Here is a 26947-nt window from a genome sequence, read left to right on the forward strand (position 1 = left end):
TAGAGGAGAAGACTGTGTTACGAGCTATTAGAATTGAAAGGATTGAGGTTAGTAAGGAGAAAGCGTTATCAATTCTAGAAGGTGTGAAGTTAGATAAATCCCCTGGGCTGGATGGAATTTTTCCGAGGATTCTCTGGGAAGCTAGGGAGGAGGTGGCGGCGCCTTTGACCTTGATCTTTGCGTCCTCGTTGTCTACAGGATTAGTACCAGAGGACTGGAGGATTGCAAATGTTGTGCCCTTGTTCAAGAAGGGCAGTAGAGATGACCCAGGTAATTATGGACCAGTGAGCCTTATGTCTGTTGTAGGAAAAGTTCTGGAAAGATTTATAAGAGATAGGATTTATAATCATCTAGCAAGCAACAATTTGATTGGAGATAGTCAACATGGATTCGTCAAGGGCAGGTTGTGTCTCACCCAGTTTTTTGAGAAGGTGACCAAACATGTGGCTGAGGGTCGGGCAGTTGATGTGGTGTACATGGACTTCAGTAAAGCCTTTGATAAGGTTCCACATGGTAGACTATTGGAGAAAATACGGAGGCATAGGATTGAGGGAGATTTAGCAGTTTGGATTAGAACCTGGCTTTCTGTAAGAAGGCAATGAGTGGTGGTTGATGGAAACTATTCAGCCTGGAGTCCAGCTACTAGTGGTGTGCCTCAAGGATCTGTTTTGGGACCACGGCTGTTTGTCATTTTAATAAATGACTTGGACGCAGGCATAGGTGGATGGGTTAGTAAGTTTGCAGATGACACTAAAGTCAGTGGAGTGGTGGACAGTGTGGAAGAATGTTGCAGGTTGCAGGGAGACTTGGATAAACTGCAGAATTGGGCTGAAAGGTGGCAAATGGAGTTTAATCCGGATAAATGTGAGGTGATTCACTTTGGAAAGAATAATAGGAAGGCAGAATACTGGGTCAATGGAAAGATTCTTGGTAGTGTAGATGTGCAAAGGGATCTTGGTGTCCATGTACATAGATCCCTGAAAGTTGCCACCCAGGTTGATAGTGCTGTTAAGAAGGCTTACGGTGTGTTAGGTTTTATTGGTAGAGGGATTGAGTTTTGGAGCCGTGATGTCATGCTGCAACTGTACAAAATGCTAGTGCAGCCTCACTTGGAATATTGCATACAGTTCTGGTCGCCCCATTACAGGAAGGATGTGGAAGCATTGAAAAAGGTGCAGAGGAGATTTACCAGGATGTTGCCGGGTCTGGAGCGAAGGTCTTATGAAGAAAGGCTGAGGGACTTGGGTCTGTTCTCATTGGAGAGAAGGAGGCTAAGAGGGGATTTAATAGAGATATACAAGATGTTCAGAGGGTTAGATAGGGTGGACAATGGGGGTCTTTTTCCTAGAATGATGACATCAGCTTGTACGAGGGGGCATAGCTACAAAGTGAGGGGTGATAGATTTAAGACAGATGTCAGAGGCAGGTTCTTTACTCAGAGAGTGGTAAGGGTGTGGAATGCCCTGCCTGCCAATGTAGTTAACTCAGCCACATTAGGGGCATTTAAACAGTCCTTGGATAAGCATATGGATGATGATGGGATAGTGTAGGGGGAGGGGCTTAGATTAGTTCACAAGTCGGCACAACATTGAGGGCCAAAGGGCCTGGTCTGTGCGGTTTTGGTCTATGTTCTAATATATAGGTGAAAGAACAGGGATCATTTCTTTGGCCACAAGGAAATTTACTAGAAACATTTCTCCATGCCAAAAGTGAACCACTAACTACCTCAGTCTTCAGAAACTCAACCACATGTATAAACATGTTGCAGCTGTTCCTTTTTAGACCCATTTCATTTGCAGTCTGTTTTGAGTTTTTACAAATTACCATTTAGAACTTCATGTTCACCACATCAGCAGCATTACTCCCATCAACTATCTCTGTTACCTCATCAGATGCAGATGTTTGTTAAACTACAGTAATGTGATTGATTCTTAAAAGCACTTTGGAATGCCTGGCAAGCCACTCAGTTGTTTCAAAGGGTGAAGAATGGAAGTGCATGCATAGCCCTAGATGTGAGAAGCACGGGCAAACTGCCCTTTCTTCCCTGCATTAGTTCTCCTTACAAAATCTTGTGCCAGAATTGAAAGGCCCGTCCCACACCCTGATATCGTCATACTTGGGGAATCATGCCTTACGCCACCATCCCTGGGTTTGTTCCGACCGACCAGCAAGACAAAGGCCCATTGATCCATCACCTGTGCCAGTCAGGAACAAGCACCTAGCTATTCATATCCCATTTGCCAGCACTCAGCTTGTGTGCCGTGGCATCGGAAGTGCTTATCTGAATTCTTCTTAAACTTATGAGTGTGTCTGCCTGTACCAACCACACAGGCAGAGTTCCAGATCCCTACCATCCTCTTAGTGAATATATTTTTCTCTTCACATCCCCTGTAAACCCTTGCCCTTTACCTTAAATAGGGTCCTAATGTCTTATCATCTTTTGAGTAGAGACCAGCTATCCTATACCACCTCCTAAGAAATTATAAACTCATTAAATGTCTAAACCATCCTTTTCCCCATGACCTGGGTAGAAGATACAAAACATTTATTTCATACCTTAACCTGTCCCTTGTCTCTATGTATAAAACTCATTTTTGGTTCCCAGTTGGTTCCATTCGACATTTTACTATTTTTTTTATTACTTATTAGCCTATAGAAAACCTTTGGATTCCTTTTAGTGGTTAGCCACAAACTTCATCTTGTATTCTCCCTTTTCACCTTTTCATTTGTGTTCATTTCCCCTGTGAACTCTTTACATTTGGCCTGGTTCTCTGTTGCACTGTCCACAGGAGTCTATTTTCGATCTGTTGTCATCCAAGTGACTCTTTGGTTGTTTTTAATGCCCTAACGTTTCCTTTGTGAGAATATATGTTAATTATGCTCTATTTCCTGTTAAAGGTAGCTCCTTGTCAGTTACAGTTTGCCCACTAATCTATGATACCAATTTATTTCGGTCAAAAACAGACATACCCCATTGGTTTTGTGCTCCTGAGATGCTGCTTGGCCTGCTGTGTTCATCCAGCCTCACATTTTATTATCTTGGGATACCCCATTGGTTGTTCCTTTACTAATGTAGTTTTTCAGAAAATGCAAAACACTTCATGTGAGATGCAAACTGCAATTATGAGTTAATGGATTTTAACACTGTTCTGCTCAGCTCGAGAATGGTTAGAGCACTTGGAGTAACACGCTTCATTTCACATGCTTTGGAAATGCAATTATGATTAAAAGCAACTTCTGTTTTAAGAATGACACCAGCTGCTTTGTCGAGGGCCGTCGCTTCAGGACACAGTAGTCATTTCTGCTCACTACCAACTGGAGGCTTGGTTGGGGGGGGTTGGTGTGGAGATGTGCCAGGTAGGGGAGTTTTCAAGACCTTGTCAGACTGATTTCATTTGTCCAACTTTCAGACAAAAAGAAACATGTAGAATTAAAAATTCAACATTATATCTCTCCCAGAAGTTAACAGTAGACAGTTGCAGAACTCCCTATTCTGCAGAGTCTCCTGTGTCAGGTATGCTGCAGTGATTCTTTTTTGTGCCTTTTGAATTATTACTTAACCATCCAACCCAGGTACAATCACACTGGAACACAATTTTTTGAGATTAAGAAAAACCGACCTTTAACTGGGTAAGTAGCACTGATCAGCTGTCATTGAGTAACGACCCTTTGGTCAGTTCTGAACTGATGGCATATTAGGGCAAATCTGTTCAATGTGCCATAATTTTCTTCTTAGCTTGAATTTGCTTGAAGAAGTATACAACGTTCTTTGTTAAATTTCAGAAAACAATAGTAAATAGCCTTGTAAATAGTATAAAGCTGTCTTTTATGGCACTGGGGATATGATGTCTAATAGAGAATGTTACAACTGAGCGTGTTGTCCTGACATTAGAGCTTGTAATAAAGAGAATGTTATACTTCCAACAACAAAGAGGAACTTATGAATTTCTTTTGTCACATAGAGTCATACAGCATGGAACGGACCCTTCGGTCCAACTAATCTATGCCGAACGTAATCCCAAACTAAACTCGTCTCACTGCCTACTCCTGACCCATAACCCTCCTGACCTTTCCTATTCATGTATTTGTCCAAATGTTTTTTAGATGTTGTAACTGTGCCTACATCCATCACTTCCAACAGAAAGTTGTGTATTTTCAGACCATCGTGAAAGTCAAAATCCCATCCATTCGTTCCATGAATGAAACTTGTTGCTGTGGAAAGGCTACTAATATCACCAAAGACCTCTCCCACTCTGGTAGTACTTTCTTGCAACTTCATCAGTCAGGCAGTAGATACAGAAGCTTGAACGCGCATGCCAACAGGTTTAAGAACAGCTTCTTCCCCGTTGTTTTTAGCTTGCTGAATGGACCTCTCTAATTTCAAATCTAATGTTGATCTTGCTTTTGTGCACCTCCTGTTCAGTTGTAACCTTTTGTCGAAACACCCAATGATCTGCCGTCCTCATATGTTATGATCTGCCTGTACTACTCGCAAAACAGAACTTTTCACTGTACTCAAGTACATGACAATAACACATCAAATCAAATCAGGAAGTTCATTCCACGCATGAACTACCCTCTGTGTGTTTTTTAAAAAAAAGTTTGCCCCGCATGTCTTTTTTAATCCCTCTTCTCGCCTTAAAAACATGTCCCCAGTCTTGAAATCCCCATCCAAGGGAAAAGACACTAACTATTAACCCAATCTATACGCCTCATCATTTTATAAACCTCAATATGGCGACCTCTCAACCTCCTCAGCTCCAGTGGAAAATGTCCCAGCCTGCCTAGCCTTCCTTTATAATTCAGACCTTCCATACGTGGCAACATCTTGGTAGATCTCTTCTGAACCCTGCCTAGCTTAATGATATTCTTCATACAACTGGATGACTAGAACTGGACACAGTATTTCTGAAGAGGCCTCACCAATGCCCTGTGCAACTTGAACATGACTTCCCAACTCCTCTACTCAAAGGACTTAGCAATGAAGGCAAGTCTGCTAAGTGACTTTTTAACCACCCTAGATGTGATCCAAACTTATGTACCTGAACCCCTGGGTCTCTCTACATTACCCAAGAAATGCTGGTCCGGCCTGCGAAGCCCACATCCCACAAATGAATAGAAAAAATGGTAAACGTGGCAGATTCTTTCCATAAAGGACGTTAGTGAACCAGACAGGTTTTCCCCAACAATCAACAATGGATTCGTGGCCATCATTAGGTTCTTAATTCCAGATATTTTATTGAATTCAAATTCCATCATCTGCCGTGCTGGGTTTTGAACCTGGGTCCCCACACTGTTATCCTGGTCTCTGCATTAGCATTCTAGTGATAATACCATTAGGTCATCACCTCCCATGCCTCTTTATATTCTCATCCAAATCATTTATCAAGGAATATCAGGAGCTAGAGTAGGCCATCTGGCCCTTCAAGCCTGATTTGCCATTCAGCGAGATCATGGCTGATCTTTTCACAGCCTCAGTTCCTTTAATTTCTTTACCATGCAAAAAATTGTCTATCCTAGCTTTAAAATCATTCAATAAGGAAGCCTCAACTACTTGACAGGAGAGGGAATTTCACAGATTCATAACCTTTTGGGTGAAGAAGTTCCTCCTCAATTCAGTCTTTAATCTGCTCCCCCTAATTATGAGGCTATGCCTTCTTGTTCTAGTTTACCTACCAATGGGAACAACCTCCCTGCTTCTATCTGATCTTTCCCTTCACAATTTTATATGTTTCTATAACATTCCCCCCGATTCTTCGGAATTCCAATGAATATAATCCCAGTCTATTCAGCATTGAATTCCATCTGCCAGACTTTTGCCTACTCACTTTAACTATCTGTATCCCTGTGCAAATTTAGAGTCCCCTGCACACTTTGCTCTACCACTCATCTTAGTGTCATCCACACTACACGTGGTCACCAACTCCAAATCATCTATGTAAGTTATAAACAGTTGTGGTCCCAACACTGATCCCTAAGAAATACTACGAGTCACTGTTCACCAACCAGAAAAGCACTCATTTATCCCCACTCTGTGCTTCCTGTTTGTTAACCAATCCTTTGCCCATGCTAATACATTGCCTGTAACGGTGTCCACCTTTATCTTATGCAGCAGTGTTTTGTGTGGCATGTTGTTGAATGCCTTTCAGAAATCTAGATTCACCACATCTACTAGGTCCCCATTGTCCACTCCGCTCATAATGCCTTCATAGAATTTCAGCAAGTTAATCAAGTATGACCTGCCTTTCCTGAACCCAGGCTGCACCTTTGTACAATTTCTACCTGGATGTCTTGCTATTTCTTCCTTGATGATAGAATCAAGTATTTTCCCTACTATGGAGGTTAAGCTAACCAGCCTATAATTCCCCATCTTTTGATTACCTCTCTTTTTTTGAGTGGTAGCATCACATTGGAAAACAGCCAATCTGCTAGAACTACCTGAAAATTTTGGAAAATTACCACGAGTGCATTTGCCATTTCTCCCGCGATCTCTTTGAGTACCCTGGGCTGCATTCCATTTGGGCCAGGAGACTTGTCTACTTTTAGCTCCATTAGTTTGCCCAACACTACTACTTTCGCAATAATGATCGTGTCTAGGTCCTCACCAATCTTAGCCTCTTCATCATCAATTACTGGCAAGTTATTCATGTCCTCCACTGTGAAGATTGACAAAAATACCTGTTCAATGCCTTGGCTGTTTCCTCATTTCCTGTTATTAAATTCTCCTTCGCATCCTCTAAAGAACCAATGTTTACCTTAGCCACTCTTTTCATAGAAACTTTTGCTCTCCGTCTTTATATTCTGAGCTAGCTCGGTCTCATAATCTGGCTTACTTTTCTTTATAGCCTTTTATTTTTGTGCTTTCTGTCGACCTTTAAAGTCTTCCCAGTCTTCTAGTTTCCCACTGGTCTTTGCCACAAATGCCAAACAAAAGTGGACCCAGTTCTAATCCCTGTGGAAAATAGCTGGTCACAGGCCTCCAGTCCGAAAAACAACACTCCAGCACCTCCCTCTGTCTCTTACCATAAAGGCAATTTTGTATTAAATTGGCAAGCTCATCCTGAATCCCATGTGATGTAACTTTACTAATTAGTCTACCAAGCAGAACCTTCTCAAAGGCTTTACTAAAGTCCAAGTAAATAATGCCTGCTGCTCTGCTCCCATTAATCTTCTTGATCACTACATTAAAAAAACTCAATCAAGTTCGTGAGACGCAGTTTCCCATGCACAAAACCATGCTAACGGTGCCTAATCGGTCCTTGCCCTGCCAAATGCATGTAAATTTTATCTTTCAGAATCACCTCCAAAAACCTACTCACCACTGATGTCAGATTCCCAGGTCTGTAGTCTCCAGACTTCTCCTTGCAACCTTTCTTAAACAACAGCACAACATTTGTGGGTAAATTATTGGAGGTGGTTATAAAAGATAGGATTTATGGACATTTTAGAGAGGCAAAAAGTGTTTAGGGATAGTCAGTTTTGTGTGAGGAAAATTGTGTCTCACAAACTTAATTGAGGAAGTTACCAAACAGGTAGATGATGGCCGAGCATTAGACGTTGTTTATTTGGATTTTAGTAAAGCCTTTGACAAGGTTCTGCATGGTAGACTAATTAGTTATGTTAGGTGACATGGAAGTCAGGGTGAGCTTGCTAGTTGAAAACATGGTTGGCTTAATGGCAGGAGACACAGAGTAATGGTCGAGGGTTGCTTTTTGGACTGAAGGCCTGTTACCAGTGTTCCATAGGAATTGGTTCTAGGTCCACTTTTGTTTGTCATTTCTAAATGATTTGGATGAGCCCAGTTAGTAAATTTGCGGATGACACCAAAATTGGTGGCACAGTAGACAGTGAAGAAGGTTATCTCAGATTACAAATGGATCTTGATCAAATGGGTCAATGGGCTGAAAAACTGGCAGGTGGAGATCAATCTGGATAAATGCATTTTGGCACAACAAACAAGGGCAGGGCTTATACAATTAATTATATTGCCCTGGATAGTCTCGTAAGAGACTGGGACCGAGCGGTGCTGGTACATAAAGTTTGCATCACGTTTGGTCAGGATGGTTAAAAAGGCATTCAGCACGCTTGCTTTTATTGCTCAGTCCTTTCAGTAAACTAGTTGGGACATTATGTTGTGGTTATACAGGACATTGGTGAAGCCTCTTCTGGAATACTGTGTCCAGTTTTGGTTGTTCAGTTATAGGAAGGATATTGTCAAGCTGTAGATGGTTCAGAAGACATTTACCCGGGTGTTGCTGTGTATGGAAGGTTTGAGCAATAATGAAAGGCTGGATAGCCTGGGAATTTTTTCGCTGGAGCGCAGGAGGTTGAGAGGTGATAGATGTTTATAAAATAATGCAGGGTATAGATAGAGTTGATGGTAATTGTCTTTTCCCTAAGATGGGGAATTTCAAAACAAGGGGACACATATTTAAAGTGAGAGGAGAGAGATTTTAAAAAAGACATAAGAAACAAATTTTGGCATGTAGAGTGAACTTGCTGATGAAGTGGTGGATGTTGATACAATTACAATGATTAAAAGGCATTTGGATGGATACATGAATAGGAAAGGGATAGAGGGATATGAGGCAGGAACAGACAGGTGGGACTAGTTTAGTTTGGGATTGTGTTTGCCGAGGCGCTGTGTAGCAGCTGTGCTAGCCACTGAGCCACCATGCCAATCAGAGCCAGTGTGCCCACGTATATGTTCAGCTTCAAAGCTGCATCACCCACACAAGATTTGTAGCAGATTAAAGTAACATGGCATATTCTGCACCTGATCTTTCACAAGTTATTCATCTCTAATTTAGGGAGCAAGAAATCAGCCAGTTGCAAGTGGAGTATTTTCAGTCATGCGAGTCCGGAGAGCTGAGTAGATTTCCCAAGTAGGGATAAAATAATGTGCAGCTGCAAGCCAAACCACTTCATGTACTCTGGAATAAAAATCGAAAGAACTGCGGATGCTGTAAATCAGGAACAAAAATCAAGTTGCTGGAAATGCTCAGCAGGTTTGGTAGCATCTGTGAAGGAGAAAACAAGAGTTAACGTTTCGGGTCCTGAGGAAGGGTCACGGGACCTGAAACATTAACTCTGTTTTTTTCCTTCACAGATGCTGCTAGACCTACTGAGCTTTTCCAGCTTCTTTGTTTTAGTGCATATACTCTAGCTTTTTATACTGCTTTGCTCTCGCTACACCCAAGATTCACTTCTCTTTATTATTCTCTCAAACCACGTGCTGTAGAATTCACTCTGTACACCTCTCTACTGTTTTACTTCCTCCTTTAAGCTTCCCTTAAAATCCGCCTCCACACCCACAACTTTTAGACTTGACCATTCTTCAGGACACAATTGAGCTGTTGAGGTATATTGTGGAGTGAACTATTGAGGTATATTATGAAAAACTATGATATTACTTAATTCTTTCACAGGAGACCTTTGTTTCCAAAACATATAGGGATTAGCTTGATGAACTCTCTAAAACTTACTCTCTCATTTTGATAGGACAAACTGATGAATAACTTCAATTAGTGACTGTAGATATGTGAGAGTCCCTTCAAGCCTGAAATGATTTAGTGTGTAATAGCTTTAACTGGAAAAGACTTCTTGAGTGAACAATTTGACGTTTATTGCATCAGTGCAATTTACAAATGACATGAATGTAAAACCTACATAACAAGAGACACTAACCCTAGGTATGCATCCTGCAACCTCCTCCTTTTCTCTGACCAAGGCCCTTTGATATAACCACAGTGTGTGGTGCTTACAGTGCTCAATGAGGTTTTAACCCTTTCACACTTACATACAACAACTGGAAACTAATGAATTTAAATAGCTATCATGTAAATTCAAGAAGGGCTGCAAATCAAACATTGTTGGAAGTATGACAGATGATATCTGTATTTCAAGTGATCAGTTTGACTTTTTTCCCCCTAATACTAGTTGCATCATATCCATTAAATCTTGCATTATTGTGTCAAGTTAGGCAAGGATGATTGCATCAGAAGCCACACAAAACCAGATTATAGTCCAACAGGTTTACTTGAATTCATCAAACTTTCAGAGTGCTGCTCCTTTGTCAGTTTACGAAGAAGTAGTGCTCCAAAAGTTTGTGATTTCAAATAAACCTGTTGGACTATAATCTGGTGTGGTGCGACTTGTGACTTTGTCTACCCCAGTCCAACACCAGCACCTCCACATCAAGAATGATTGCAATCAAGGTTTTTTTTGTTATCCCTTGTGAATTAAGCAACATCTTACTATGTTTAATCTTAGTAACTGGTGCGAGATTGATCTCCAAATTATTGAAGTTTGTTCACACGAGCGTGTTCGCATGTAAGTTTTTCAAAAGATCCAACTGTCAGAAATAGGAAAGCTGCAACACATCTTGTGAATCAATTCATTTCTATAATGAGTAGCTCTGATTTTGTAAATGAACTCCCTCACTTTCATGAAAATGACTGACTGTGAATTGCACTGAATCTGATTACCCTCTGAGTTTCAACAATGCAAGGTCAGACTTGGGTTCATGTCACCTGAGCACTTGCTCAAAATCATTTGTAATATTAGGATGGTTTTGAAATCTAATTTTTTTTTTTTGTTTCTGGTTTTACAGCCTGATGGATCTAGCACGAGAAATGATTCGAGAGTCTCTACCAATCAAATGCTTGGAAGCAGTGATTTTGGGGATGTATCCTTTTCTTCAGAGAAAATTTTTAAAAATAAGTTAGAAAATCTATTCTGAAGAATGCTCATATTAGACTCAAAACATAAACTCTGTCTCCATAGATACTGCCAGACCTGCTGAGTTTCTCCACACTTGCTGTTCAGATTGTGCAACATCTGCAGTATTTTGCATTTATTTGATTTGATTTATTATTGAGAGATAGTAGGAACTGCCAATGCTGGAATCAGAGATAACACAGTGCAGAGCTGGAGAAGCACAGCAGGCCAGGCAGCATCAGAGGAGCAGGAAAGTTGACATTTTGGGTTGGGACCCTTCTTCAGAAATGATTTATTATTGTTGTTCCATGGACAGAGTTAGTGTTTTGCGCACTAACCAGACAAATCATGCCTCACAAAAGTAAATCTGATCAGAATGCGCAATACAGAGAAAGTGCCAAGAAAGATCAATTCTAATGTATGAGAGGTCCGTTCATAAGTTTGACAATGGGGAAGAAGCTGTTCCTGAATCTGTTGGTACATGTTTTCAAACTTTTGTATCTTCTGCCGGATGGAAGAGGGTGTAAGTGAGAATAATCAGGGTGCAAGGGGTCTTTGATGATGTTGGCTGCTTTCCCAGGGCAGCGGGAAGTATAGACCAAGTCTGTGGAAGGAAGGCTGGTTTGTGTGATGGACTGGGCTGTGTTCACAACATTTTGTAGTTTCTTGCAGTTTTGGGCAGAGGAGTTGCCGTACCAAGCTGTAGGATGTTTCCTATGGTTCATCTTAAGTTGGTAAGAGTCATGTGGAAATGCCAAATTTCCTTACCCTTAGAGGCATTGATGTGCTTTCTTCACTGTTGTATTGATGTAGATGGACTGGGGCAGATCGATGATATTTACTGCTCGGAAGTTGAAACTCTCATCCTCCTCCACCTCAGCACCATTGAGACAGACAGGGGCACGACCTCCCCTCAGCTTCCTGAAGTCGATGACCAGCTCCTTTGTTTTTCTGACATTGTGGGGTTGTTATCTTTACACCATGGCATGAACTGACTATCTCCTTCTTGTACTCTGTCTCGGTCATTGTTTGAGATCTATCCCACTGCAGTGGTGTCATCAGCAAATTTGTAAATGGAGTTGGTGTTGAATTTGGCCGCACAGCCCTGAGTGTACAGGAAGTACAGCGGGGCGCTGAGTACACAGGCTTGCAGGGAACCAGTTTTGGGGATTATGGTGGAGCAGATGTTGTCGCCTACCATAGAACATAGAACAGTACAGCACAGAACAGGCCCTTCAGCCCACAATGTTGTGCCGACCATTGATCCTCATGTATGCACCCTCAAATTTCTGTGACCATATGCATGTCCAGCAGTCTCTTAAATGACCCCAATGACCTTGCTTCCACAACTGCTGCTGGCAATGCATTCCATGCTCTCACAACTCTCTGTGTAAAGAACCCGCCTCTGACATCCCCTCTATACTTTCCTCCAACCAGCTTAAAACTATGACCCCTCGTGCTAGCCATTTCTGCCCTGGGAAATAGTCTCTGGCTATCAACTCTATCTATGCCTCTCATTATCTTGTATACCTCAATTAGGTCCCCTCTCCTCCTCCTTTTCTCCAATGAAAAGAGACTGAGCTCAGTCAACCTCTCTTCATGAGATAAGCCCTCCAGTCCAGGCAGCATCCTGGTAAACCTCCTCTGAACCCTCTCCAAAGCATCCACATCTTTCCTATAATAGGGCGACCAGAACTGGACTACCATAACTGATTATGCCTATGGGCCATGTAGTCCAGGATCCAGTTGCAGGTGGGGGAGCAGAGTCCTAGGTCTTGGAGTTTGGAGATAAGTTTTGTTGGAATGGAATTAAAGTAAATAAGTAGGAGTCTGATGTCGGTGTCTTTGATATCCAGATGTTCCAGGGATGAGTTTCAGGCCAGGGATCTGCTCTAGTCGTATTATAGTAGTATTTATGCAGAAAATTGGAATTTATTGGCACAGGGGACCCCAAATGACTTAATGCAATTGTAAGCGCAATTTGATTCACAACAAATAGTGCAAAAGCAAAACTAAGAAAGTGAAGTCTGGCCACCCATAGTATTCCTCATCAGATATAAAAATGGCAATGGCATCAAAGATCCTCTGAGGTGAGCTGTGGTTAGTTAGTTTAGTTTTGACGTGTGTAGAAAGCTGCAAAGTTTGGATATGTTCTTGGAGATTTTATTGTTTGATCTCTAGCATCTAACTGCGCCATGCTATTGGACAGATTCAATCACTTCAAATGCTTTGTCTACCCATTTTCATTGGCTTGTTATTGTTGACTGCCTGTACAACACCCACCCAAGGCCTGATACCATCGTTATACCCCAGCACACGGGTGAGTGCCAGTGAGAAGTAACTCCGTGGAGGGCCCTGTTATCCCAGTCTCGCATCTTTCATTTCAGACACTGAGTGCTTTTAAATGAAAACCATCCTCTGGGAGACCACAGGCAACACTATTCAAGTTTACTTTGTTGGGAGCGCAATAAACAACACCCTGCCAACTGCTGGTTAAAACCAGAATGGGGATAAGGCCTTTTAAGTGGGTATTAGTTGCTCACTTAAATGTTTCATTTCGTAACGGAGCAGGAAGATTGTGCATGAGCTTTCCCATCTTAAAATTCCTACAGTGCGGAACAGAAAGGGCTATGGCTGGATCCACACCTGAGACCCTCCCACTTGATTAAATGACCCTCTGCTGCCAAACACATCACAGAAGAGCACATTAAAACCTGCCCTCAATGTTCTAAATTCCTGGCGAAGGCATGGTCCTGTGCTTTTCCTTAATTTTTGTGATCAGTTACCTCACCAACAATATGCCTGGAGTAGAGAGATTTCCCATTAGCTTCAAAACTGAATTCTCAGGGAATTACTTTCGCCACATAGTGCTTGGAATCCACTATGCTGGACGTTTTGGAACACTGGGCATGAGCCGGCGTGAGGACTTGATGTTCAAACCCCCAGTGTGCAGGACTTTAATTGATCTCATCTCCGAGTTTGAGAGTTCCTACAAAAAATGCTGGCACACGCTGAAGAAAGTCAAGATTGGACAGTATGTGTCCCATGACCCCCACAGTGTGGAGCAGATTGAGTGGAAACACTCAATCCTTGATGTAGAGAAGTTGAGTCGTGAGGAACTGCGCAAGGAGCTGGAGAGGCATACCCGGGACATGCGGCTAAAGGTAAGCAGCTGGCGGAGAACCCCCATCAGATGCTGACCATTGTAAACCTGCAGTGTGTCATTACTGGGAAAGGTGCCTTCTTTAACCTATCTGGAATTATGGCCACATTGTGGCTTAGAAGCCAAATAAAACAGACTTCTTAGGTTACTGGAGACCGTAGGGAAGGGGAGTGGACTTCCAGCCTTCAAGTGGTGAGGCGGATGTGTCCAACTCTGACGAAGCCTATTATGTTAACAGGGTAAAAGAATAAAGGTGTAAAAGACTACAGTTTTTTAATGATGTTTATTGATTCAGTTTCAGAGTTCAAGACATTTTCCCCTTCTTAAGCAAGCTTAGTTGATTCAGAAAGGGAAGTCTATTGTCAAATACCATTCCAAATTCCCTCATTGATGCCAAGACATCAGATTTGGGGAGAGAGAGAGGTGAACCTGAAAAAGGAGGTGCATGCTGTGATAAAAATGAAATGGACATCATCTCATTACTTCCAGGCTTTACAATAGTGTGATGTTCCATCTTAAGCCTGGAAAATCAAGAAGTCATTGTGCTCATTTCTTCCTACCCAACTGCCCTCCGCCCCATCCAATTGTTTCAGGTCATGAAGGGAGCAGCCGCGCCATCATCCCCTACCCGCGACAGGAAGAAGGATTCATCATCACCCCATCGCAGTCAGTCAAGCCCGCATCGCAGGAATGGCCGCAGTGACAGACGGTAATGGTCCTCAATAGTCTAGCTGCAGCAGAACAAGCCTGACCAATTAACTCCTGAATTAAATGTGATTTGATTTGATTTACTATTGTCACATGTCTGCTGAGAAACAGTGAAAGGTACTGTTTTGCACGTTAACCACGCAAATCATACCTTAAATAAATACATCAAGGATTAGAACATAATGGAGAATATAATGTTACAGCTACAGAGAAGGTGCAGAGAAAGATCAACTCTAATATGAGAAGGCCATTCATAAGTCTGATAACATCGGGGAAGAAGATGATCTTAAATCTATCGGTACGTGACTTCAAACTTTTGTATTTCCTGCCCATCTCGCCCAGTCCAGTCTCCCAGTCCAGTCTCCCAGTCCAGTCTCCCAGTCCGTGTGATTAAACCTGTTGCTGAGTTGTTCCCGATCTTCATACCAAAGGAGGAATTAAAAGCCAGCCTGTCTTCCAAAATGACCAAGTGTGAAGCTGGATGAACACAGCAGGCCAAGCAGCATCTCAGGAGCACAAAAGCTGATGTTTCGGGCCTAGACCCTTCATCAGAGAGATGATCTCTCTCTTTAGGCCCGAAACATCAGCTTTTGTGCTCCTGAGATGCTGCTTGGCCTGCTGTGTTCATCCAGCTTCACACTTGGTTGTCTGGGATTCTCCAGCATCTGCAGTTCTCATTATCTCTGTCTTCCAAAATGAGTTGATTTCTATCTCTTAGTTCAATACAAAGACTGGTTTTCTCTTTATCCTTTCTAATCCACCCCATTACTGGAGCAAACCAGCCCTTTCTTTTATATAAAATAACTTAAGGCATTCCTAAACATAAGGTGTGCTGAAAGTGATTATTTACATATAGAGTCATAGAAATGTACAGCACTGAAACAGACCCTTTAGTCCAGCTTGTCCAAGCTGACCATTTGCCAGCATTTGGCCCACATCCCTCTAAACCCTTTCTATTCATGTACCCATCCAGATTCCTTTTAAATGTTGTAATCGTACCAGCCTCCACCTGACTTCTTCTGGCAGCTCATTCCATACATGCACCACTCTCTGCGTGAAAATGTTGCCCCTTAGGCCCCTTTTAAATCTTTCCCCTCTCATCTTAAACTTATGCACTCTAGTTTTGGACTTCCCCACCCCAGGGAAAAGACCTTGTATATTTACCCTATCTGTGCCCCTTTTGATTTTATGAAACTCTATAAGGTCACCCCTCAGCCTCCAACGGTCCAGGGAAAATAACCCTGGTCTATTCAGCCTGTCATATAGCTCGAATCCTCCAACCCGGCATAATCCTTGTAAATCTTTTCTGAACCCTTTAAAGTTTACCAACATCCTTCCTAGAGCAGGGAGACCAGAACTGCACACAGTATTCCAATAATGGCCTAACCAATGCCCGGTACAACCGCAACATGACCTCCTAACTCCAATACTCGATGCACTGACCAATAAAGGCAAGCATACCAAATGCCTTCTTGATTATCCTATCTAGCTGTGACTCCACTTTCAAGGAACTATGAACCAGCACTCCAAGGTCTCAGCAACACTCCCCAGACCTTACCATTAAGTGTATAAGTCCTGCCCTGATTTGCCTTTCCAAAATGCAGCACCTCACATTTATCTAAATTAAACTCCATCTGCTGCTTCTTCGCCCATTGGCCCATCAGATCATGAACCCTTTGTACTCTGAGATAACCTTCTTCATTGTCTACTTCACTTCCAATTTTAGTGTCATCTGCAAGCTTACTAACCATGCCTTCTATGTCCACATTCAAATCATTTACATAAATGACAAAAAACAGTGGACCTAGCATTAAGTCTTGTGGCACGCTGCTGGTCAAATTTCTTGGTCCCATTCAAATCTCGACTTTATTTTGGAGCTTTGCCTTCAAGTTGTTTGATTTAGTAGATGAACAAAGAAAGCGCAAACATTTGTAATCAACTTACTGAGACATGTTAAAACAATGAGGGCATCCAGGACTTGGATGCGGTCCTTCTAACCCAGAGGTAAGGAGACTATCACTGAACCACAAGAGCCCCCAAAGAGCCAGCCTTTAAATGTGTACTCCATGGTGTGTCTTTGTCTCCTAGATCACTCTCTCACTTCATGAAGAATGTTTTGTTTCCATGACAATTATTCTTTTTACACAAATTACTTATACATGTGGCTAAAGAGCTAGCGTAGGAGAGAGGCCTTAAGATATGTAGATCTTTGGGATCTCCTCCAGGGCAGGTGGCACCTGTACAAGAAAGACAGTTGCACCTAAACTAGAAGGGCAGCAATATCCTGGCCGGGCGATTTGCTAGTGTCACTCCGAGAGGGTTTAAACTCTTGTGGCAGGGCTTTGGGACCAGAGCAGTAGGTCAGAAAATGAAATAACCAGAGAGGAGTTAGAGATCAAGGCCAGTAGAAGGATTTGGAGGTTTTGGAAAGGGTACAAAAAAGGTTTACCAGGATGTTTTCTGGGTTAAAGGGTGTTAGTTATAGGGAGAGGTTGGACAAACTGGATTTGTTTTCACCTGAACTTCAGAGGCCAAGGTGTGACCTGATTCGAAGTTTACAAAATGGTGAGAGGCTTGGATAGATGGAGCCTTTTTCCCGAGGTAGCAACGTCAATTATTAGAGACCATAGGTTTAAGTGAAAGGGAAAATGTTTGACAGAGATGTAAGAGGCAAGTCTTTTTGCACAGAGGGTGTTAAGTGCCTGGAATGCACTGCAAGAGGAGGTGGTAGAACCAGATACAATAGCATTTAAGAGGCATCATGACAAATACATGAACAGGCTGGGTATAGAGGTATGGATAGTGGTAAAAGATTTTTAGTTTTGCATGTGCTGGTGCAGTCTTGGTGGGTCTGCTCCGGTGCTATACTGTTCTTTGGTTCTTTGCATCAGTTGTTCACACATCTGCACCAGTCAACTTAGTCCATCATTGTACAGTTATAGAAGAATTATGGTGGTTAAAAACATTAAAAAAATAGTTCATGAAACTTTCAACTTGGCAGAAATATTATAGCATATTGCCAGGTAATTAAACTTGTGCACCTTATGAACTAGACAAACAGATGTCCAACACTTCAAACCTCTTAGATGAGAATAGTGTTTTTAAGGCCAAGAGGTGTTTGTCTTCAGGAAATGATTGTATTTTCAATAGTTCTTCATTGGCTGATGGGCCAAACAATGTTGCACGATGACTTCAACTCTGTTTGCTGTCATGGACCTTTCAACATCATGGCCAAACATTCAGTGTGAAAACCATTTCCATCTTCAGCACTGACATGAGAAATGGTTGCAACGTCTTTGCCTTGACAATAGAACTCCTTGAAAATTCTACCGTTGGTTAGTAAAGTTGTGTGACTGTAAGTTTTGATGCATACCTCAGATCATTGAACCAAAGAGTGAGAACAAAAAATAAAGCATATGGTGTTTTCAGTTTTATTAGCAGGGACACAGTACAGATGCAAAAATGTGATGTTAAACTTGTACGAAACACTTGTTAGACCTCAGTTGGAATATTGTATAGAGTTGTCGGCACTACATTATTGGAAAGATGCAAATACATTGGAAACAGTGCAGAAGCAATTTACAAGAATATATGCATACGACAAAAGAACAAGAGTAGCCTGCTCCACCCTCAATAAGGTAACAGTTGACCTGATTTTAACCTCAACTCTACATTACTATATACTTCTGATAATCTTTCATCCCCAGGTATGAGAAACCTCCGCTGTGAGGATAGATTTTACAATTTGGGACTGTTCTCCCTGGAGAGAAGATGGCTAGAGGAGATCTGGTTGAGATTTTCAAAGTCGTGAGCATGTTGGACAGAACAGATTCATAGAGCTGTGCAGCATGGAAATAGAGCCTCCAGTCAAACTCCTCTGTGCTGACCAGATATTCTCCATTAATCTAGTCCCATTTGCTAACATATGGCCCATTTCCCTCTAAACCCTTCCTGTTCATTTATCTATCCAGATACCTTTAAAATACTGTAATTGTACCAGCCTCTGCTAATTTCTCTGGCAGGTCATTCCACACACGTACCACCTGATGCGTGAAAAATTTGCGCTTTAGGTCTTTTTTTAAATGTTCCCCCTCTCACCTTCGATGCATGCCCCTATAGTTGTCCGCTCCCCTACCCTGGGAAAGAGACCTTTGTCTGTTCACCCTATCCATGACCTCATAATTTTATAAACTTCGAAAAGGTTTAGGGTAAAAGTTCACAACATCATGGGCTGAAGAGCCTGTACTGTGCTGTACTGTTCTATGTTCTAAGGTTACCCCTCGGCCTCTGACACCCCAGGGAAATAGCTCCACCCTATTCAGCCTCAAACCCTCTAGCGCTGGCAGCAGGGCAGCACGATGGCTCTGATTAGCACTGCTGCCTCACAGCACCAGGGTCCGGGTTTGATTCCACCCTGGGGTGGCTGTCTGTGGAGTTTGCATGTTCTCCCTGTGTCTACCTGTGTTTCCTCCAGGTGCTCCGGTTTCCTCCCACAGTCCAAAGATGTGCAGGTTAGGGTGGACTGGCCACGCTAAATTGCCCATAATGTTCACGGATGTGTAGATTAGAGGGATGGGTCTAGGTGGGATGCTCTGAGGGTCAGTGTGGACTTCTTGGGCTTAAGGGCCTATTTCCACACTGTAGGGACTCTTATGAACTCTAAACATCCTTGTAAATCCACCCCCTCCGCTGTTGTTAAAAACTTATTTGCTTCATTCATGTCTTTTTTAGGGAGGAAAATCTGTTGCCCATATCTGGTCTTCCTTATGTGTGACTCCAAATCCACAGCTTAATGGTTGACCCTTAACTGCCATAAAATGGCCAAGCAAGCCACTCAGTTGCATCAATACTGCTATAAGAGTAATTAAACATGGGCAATTACCGCTGACATTGTCAGCGACACCCATGTCGAGTGAATAATTTATACAAAAAAAACCTGTTTCCCTTCTCGATTTTAAAGATTGATTTCTTGTGCAGTTAATTTGAAGTCGTTGGGAATCGTGAGTGATCTGTTCATTGTTTAGAGTCACATATGGCACAAAGGAAGGTTAAAGCTGTTGGATGTCAATTATCTCAGTCCAAAGCTATCACTTAGGGTAGCTTCATTAATAACCCTCCTTCTGTCATATAGTCAGAAATATTTACTGATGGTTTTTCAAAGTTCAGCACCATTTGTGACTCGAGATACTGAGGCAGTCCATATCTATAAGCAGCACGACCTGAACAATTACAGTTTACTGGGGTTCCTTGATGCCACTGTCGGTCAGATGCAGCTTTGATATCAGCAGCAGTCACACTCCCCGCACTAGTACATCTAATGCAAACTTTGATAGTTTATATGCAAATTCAATTACCATACATCACTTGGCCTAAATAATGATTCCGTGCCATTCTTTACTCAATGATATTGCTCCTTTGACAGCCCTTTCCGTATCTCTGCATGATAAATGCAAGGGAACACTGAAATAACCCCACAAACCACATCTGTTTTTGTCAGGCATTCGCTGTGAATTTTAACCACTGGCTGCACGTTTCCCTCCAAGCCATTCACCACCCAGACTTGGAAATCTATTGCTGGATCTGAACCTGAAACTCTCTCCCTAAGAGCATTGAGAGTGTACCTAAGCCCCAAGGACCACAGGCATTGAGGAAGGCAGCTCACCTTCTCCAGGACTATTCAGGGTGAGCAATAATTGCTGGCCTAGTCAGCCACGCCCACATCTCATGAATTAATTTTAAAAATGGCAGCGAATGAAAATCTGCTCAGTGCAACGCTTGTTCAGTAAAAAGCAGCTCAGCTGTTCATGAATCTTCCATCAATTAACGCTCTGTTCCAATTGATAATGGTGTGGAAGAGTTTCCAGGAACCAAGTACAACATAATCTGCAGTTCCCATTATCTCTGATACAACACAACATCACCACCAGTTAAATGTAGAATCATGTCTTTCCCCTTCTCTTGGGAAATTTGAAGTGATGTATTTGGACCTCTCCATCTAGTTTAAGCAAGTGTAGATGACAGTCAACTCAAGTTTTGAGTAATCCTGAATGAACATATCCACATCGAGTGACTTGTTCTCTAAGTTCTCAGTAAATACATTTCCATTCTGTAACAAGTGACATTCAGCTTTAAACCCTTTAAGATAGTTATCTCTATTGTCCAGAGGTCGTCTGCTGGGATTTTTATAGAAAAGCTATGTTCAATTCTCCTTTATGTCTTCTGATATGTTGTTGAACAAACCATATTTGTCTTTGACAAAAATTTGCTGTGAATGTTAAAATCAATGGCAAGTTTTTTGAGATCTGATAGGTGTACTCGTACCTCGCTTGCTGTAACTATTTCTGTCCCTACGTTGTTAGTCAATACAATGCCTTTACAAACTGAGTATTTAACAACAGATTTCAATGTGAGGTTATACATTTTGAACTTAGCAAGGAACCTTTCTAATAAGTGAAAAGTTAGGAACAGTGAAGGTCCAAAGAGACTTTGGTAAGGGTGGGGAAGAGAGGGAAAAAAGGGAAGAGGAGAGTCGGGGAAGAGATTCTGGTTGAGAGATGATTTGATAAGTATTTTCAAGATACTAAAGGGAACTGACTTAATGGAGTATTTACAGTAGAGAGAGAAACTGATTCTAAAACAGAAATCAGTGTGTTTGGATGCTGGAACCGTGAGTAAATTTAAGGAGGTGTTAGACACAGATTTTTACTTGGTAATAAGGTTGAAGGGTTATGGGAAGAAGGCAGGAAAATGGGGGTGTGGAACATATCAACCATGATCGAATGGCGGAGCAGACTTGGTAGGGCTAACGGCCTAGTTCTGCCCCTATTTCTTCTGAACTTAGCAGGTCTGGCAGCATCTGTGGACAGGGAAACAGAGTTAACATTTCTCTCCAAAGATGCTGCCAGATCTCTTGAGTTTCTTCAGTGAACTTTTCACAGCAGTATCCAAATGTGAGCATTCAGATTGCCAGTTCTTTGAGATTTTTTTGTAACAAGAAACTGATTCTGTTGTTTGAGAAATCTGGGACAACTAGAGCCAGATGTTTCAGAAGTGGAATTAGTAAATACTTTGCACCATGGGTGGGAAATGTTTGTAAATCTCTGACCAATGGCAATTAATGTTAGATCAATTGTTAGCTTTAAATCTCTGGCTGAGAATTACAAAGGATAACAAAGAATATGGTACACAGATTGGGTATATATTAAAAAATCAAAAGAACTACAGATACTGAAAATCAGAAACCAAAACAGCAACTCAGCAGGTCAGTCAGCATCTGAGAACAAAACGCCGAGGTAATTTTTCGGGTCCACAGATACTGCGGGGCCTTCAGCCTAAAGGGTCACTGGACCTGAAACATTAACTGTCATTTCTGTCCACAGATGCTACCAGATTGACTATATAGAGTTAGTTTGGATCAGCCATGCATGACAGAATGCATTTAGACTAAATGCTTGCTCCTCTCTGACTGTTCAACTGGGTAATATTTCCGTTCTTAGCAGTCTCCCTGAGAGCTTCATTTATTCAGTCACAGTGTTTAGTTTCTCCTGAGCTATTGACTCTCTTCTTGAATCTTTCATAGTGTTTTCCTTATTTTCCAGATCTTCGGGAGAGAAGAAAACAACGGAGCAAAAAAACCTTAACGATGTGGGCTACCAGATCCGTGTGTGAACATTCCACAGTGCAGTCCAAATGTGACCATTGCATTGTACTATTTGCAGAGATCTTTATCAAGTCCAAAGAAGGACTATGCGTGCACTGAACTGAACTGAACTCTCAGAATCCGAGTGAAGGATGCCACAGAGTATTTGAAAGTAGTGGTCAGCAGTATTAAACCAATTGTGACTTTTTACATTTTTACTATATATTTTCTCTAATATGTTTGACAATAATCTTTCAATTGAAATGAGTTAACAGCTCATTAGAAAAGTTTAGATTGAACTAAGAGCTGAAAGGAAACACTTTTGATAATACATTGTCCCAATCCTTTTGGGGTGGTTGGAAACCCCACTTGGATGGTCTGAGACGTAGAGTTTTTTAACCAATGTTTGCTCCTCGAAAGGTTCAGGGGGTAACTAAGACAGCGAGCCATACGGACAAGAAAAAGACCCAGACTTTATCCTTAGTCTGTACAGATGTCAACCAGGGATGCAATAAGTTCACTTCAATTACCAGCCTCCCAGAATAGAAGAATCAACCAGGGCTCCCATTCTGCTGACTGCCCGGTGACCCTAATGTATTGCAGTTGGGTGAGGACAGTGTTCGACTTTGACCCGTTAAGCCTAATTGCTCCCACGCAACACCTCACCAAAGAGTCAAAATTAGCCACTAAAACCAAATGCGCCTCCATCACCCTCCCCACCCAGAAATTCAAGGTTTTTGGAGTCTAGTCACAAACTGAGAAGCTGTTGATATTTTCTTTCTCCTGTATGTATGGCAGAAGGATCCAAATTACTTTGACCTCATTTCACGAGAAACAACTGTCTTTATTAACCTGCCTAGCTTATACTTCAGAGATAATAATGCATTCCTTTCAGCAAAATATCACAGCTTGACTTACGTCCTCATTAGACCTAGTGAGTTGGGAGTGAATTTTGAGCTGTATTATACAGCCCCAAAACACATCAGTGACTGTTATTCCATTTTGTTAGAGAATTCCACATGCTTTTCTTGTCTCAAGGGAGCAGAGCATTCTAAAGTGATATGTTGATTTGAAAATAAGGAGAAAGAAAATTTCTTTTATACAACAAGAGGAAAAGTTATATGTTGGCCCTGCCCCACTTCATTCTCATATACCATAAGTATCCCATGCTGCAGGCTCTCTGGCTCTGTTTGGCACTAAGGTTTGTTGCTGAGTCGGGTTTGCATGTATTGATAACATTGGGCAGATAAAGTTCATTTTGCTTCTGCCCGGTTTCCTGTGTTTCTCAGACCCTCCAGGATTTACATTTACTAAGCATATAAAAAGCTAGTATACTGGCAACCATGTGACAATGATTGTTATAAAAACCTACCTGGTTCACAAATGTCTTTTAGGAAAGGAAATCTGCCATCCTTACCTGATCTGACCTACATGTGACTCCAGATCCACAGTAATGTGGTTGACTCTGAACTGCCCAATGGGCATTAAATGCTGGCCTAGCCAGCGATGCTGACATCCCATGAAGGAATAAAAGAAATGCACTTCTGAATTTTATATATTCTCTTTGCAACTCAATAATTCAATTTTATTTATAACTTTTCCTATTTGCAACACTTGACCATTTTAATTTTATTACACAATTTTATTTATCTTGAATATTGATATTATCCCTTTCCTTTCTCTTTTTTCCTTTATTTTCTTTTCTACTTAAACTGTGAATTACAAATTACAATTAAAAACATTATTTTAATAATTGGGAAATGTTAGGCTCACCAATCCCTTCACTTTTTTAAAACCCTCCAAACTCATATTCTTGCAATTTTCCCACCAGAAACACACCTAATTGCCTCTTAACTCTGTTCGTGTTCTCTGGGAGTGCTCGACAGACCATAGTTTGCTTTACCTCAGAGCCAAATCAGCTTGACATTCTCGATGTGCTGGTTTGACTTTTGCTTCCAGAATATGTATTGATTGGTGAATAACTGGGCATCTTGGATGATGCACTGTGTGAAGAATGAACCTTATGATGCAACAGTAAGAACAGTCTGCTCTGTCTGTATATTAAAATAGAACTGGCATTCTGATATCTTTCCCCTTTTAGCCACCTTAGCCACTATTTGTAATGGATTGCCCCACCAATGTTGTCAGCTGTTTTGTTGGTTGTCAGGTTGTCCTTACTAACTGGACGTTAATTAGGATAGCATATTTAAATTAAGAATGTTATTGAAGTTTCAATTTACCATGATTTTAATATATTTAAAACTATAGATCTGACTTCAATCTTTTTTTTGAAAGGCCAACTTTCACACTGAAAAGTGGAACTAGATGAAGAATCCATGAACATCTCCAGGGGTACAGAAAACAAATTCATGTGAAGACAGAGCTTTGAGTGAGTTGTCATGTGCTGTTTCCACTCAAAGCCTAGCGGTTTGGGATTTAATGCCTCTGCCACAGGATCTTCATGACAGGCTGTCATTTTAAACAGTTGTGAGGATAGTGGATGGAGACCCTGAAGCCCCACTCTAGTGAAATCCATAACCTGAAATCCTGTGGACAGCCATCCTACCCTGCAGCAAATTGAAGCCCTTAGGCAGTCAATGAATGCACATCTGAACATATGAATAAGGAGCAGGAGCAGGTCCCTTATTCGGCCCCTACAGCCTGCTCAGTAAGATCATGGCTTGTGGTTTCACTTTCACAATCCTTCCTACCCTTAGTGGGTTTTTGAGTAACAAGCGATTTAAAAACAATCTACCTCTGTTTTTAAAATGCTCAATAAAATCTGCCTCCACCAGTCTCCAGAGAGTTCCAAAACCCCTCAACCATCAAAGATTAAAAATGAATTTAATCTTAATTTCTGTCTTAAATGGGAAACCCTTATTTTTATATTGTGTGCCCTAGTTCTAGTCTCGCCTATAGGAGGAAGCATCTTTCTGTTATCTTCCCTGTCAAGTCTCCTCAGGATCTCGTACGTTTCAATAAATCAGCTCTCGTGCTTCTGAGCTCTACTGCATACAGACTCAGCCTGTTCAGGGTTTCCTCATAAAGTCCCTCCATCAGGGCTATCAGTGAAGTGAACCTCCTCTGAACTTCTTCTAACACACACTCACCCCATTTCTTAATTAAGGAGACCAAAACTCTGTACGGACCACTGGAGTGCCTCATCTGTCACCACCCCTGATATTAACCCAGCAGCAGAGAAGGGCTCATCATGTGATGAGCAAACCCATGCAGAGCTACTTGTTGACCTCGAGTAGAGGTGTCCTCATACAAAGGCACTTGATTTCTGATCAAGGAAATCAGAAGAGGGCACTGAGAGTCTTGCTGTCAACACCCCATCTGTCTATCAGTTACAATAACGTGCCTCCAGGTGGCAGTTACCACCATCTCAGTGGTAGCACAGTTAACCAATAGAGCTATCAGCCTGTATTTTGCCAGCAACTCTTGTTGGTTAGAAACTCTGTGCTCAGGGGGTCCTTGATCTCTGGAAGGCCAGCTGCTGCCCAGTAAACGAGTAGCTTTCAGAAGCTAGTGACTCTGTGAAGCTCTTTACCACCAAGAGCTGTCGAGGCTGGGTCATTAAGTATATTCATGGCTGAGAAAGACAGATTTTTAATCAGTAAGGGAATCAAGGGTTTTGGGGAAAAGACAGGAAAGTGGAGTTGAGGATTATAAAATAAACTATGATATGGCAGAACTGTCTTGAATGTCTGAATGTCCTGCTTCTTCTGCTGCCAACTTTTCAGTCTAATGTGCCTGATAGGCACTCAATGCAGAGGGTTTTCCTGACAAGAAGCAGTGTGCTGCTCCCACTCAGTCTTCAGGCATTGGACAAACGGCCATCATCTCCATTAAATTCCAACTGGTGATTTGATTGGAACATTTAAATTTAGCCAAGCACAAGCTGAAATTTTCTCCAGAGCTTTGCATTAGTGGGCAGAGAACTGAACAATAACTGATCTTAGATGCTGACATTAGATTATTATGTTACAAAAGAAGCAGAAAGTGTTCTGTGAGAAGTAGATCGCATGGGTATAGTAGAAAAATGTGATTTCCAATTTTATATGATAAACAGAGGGATGCATTTTTGGTTAAAATCTGTGAATCCAACGTGTACTTCAATTCCGCCCTCTTTCTGATATGTTCAAGGGCCTGATGGGGTTCATTATTCTCCCAGCTCTCGTTATTCTGGTAACAACAACCAAACTCAATGCTACTACATTTGCTGAAGTACCTTATCAAGGTGTAACAATTAATGCAGGAAGTTTGAATGAAAGATAGTGATGTGGAGGAGCATTGAGAATTAGTGAAGTATGTTTGTTGTGGACATTTGTAGAGTGAGCTTTACTCTGTATCTAACCCCATATACCTGTCCTGGGGGTGTTTAATAGGGACAGTGTAGAGGAAGCTATACACTGTGCCTGTCCCCTTGCTGTCCTGCTCTGGAAGTATTTGACAAGGATGGTATAGAGGAAGCTTTACTCTCTATCAAACCCCATGCTGTCCTGTCCTGGGTGTGTTTGATGGGAATGGTGTAGAGGGAGATTTACTCTGTATCTAACTGACTATTTCCTGCTGGGCCCTGGCAGTTTTGGTCTCTTCATTGCACGGGAATCACAAAGCTCATTGATGCATCTTAGTTCAGCCTGTGATATCAGTCTAGCAGTTGAATGGATGTCTTCCTTGCTGAGTCATTTGGTTAGCTTCTATCTAGTGAA

The 26947-nt window shown here is 41.8% G+C and overlaps 1 protein-coding gene across 2 annotated transcripts in view; it reads left to right on the forward strand.

The window, feature by feature from the left end:
* The window catches only part of vash1 (vasohibin 1), a 48848-nt gene that overhangs the window by 15702 nt on the left and 6199 nt on the right, over positions 1–26947 (forward strand). Inside the window, exons 3-7 of one of the 2 annotated variants that reach the window (XR_007248285.2) lie at positions 3574–3630; positions 10613–10687; positions 13502–13883; positions 14476–14591; positions 22189–24618. Coding sequence is in view for 1 of the 2 variants with exons in the window: in XM_048537918.2 (XP_048393875.1) it covers positions 3574–3630; positions 10613–10687; positions 13502–13883; positions 14476–14591; positions 22189–22258 (700 nt within the window). In the remaining variant the exon portion in view is untranslated. Of the gene's footprint in view, positions 1–3573; positions 3631–10612; positions 10688–13501; positions 13884–14475; positions 14592–22188; positions 26739–26947 lie in introns of those variants that run through there. The other variant, XM_048537918.2, reaches the window with a different exon arrangement.

This window comes from Stegostoma tigrinum, chromosome 10 (genome assembly GCF_030684315.1).
Source record: "Stegostoma tigrinum isolate sSteTig4 chromosome 10, sSteTig4.hap1, whole genome shotgun sequence".
NCBI lineage: Eukaryota > Metazoa > Chordata > Chondrichthyes > Orectolobiformes > Stegostomatidae > Stegostoma > Stegostoma tigrinum.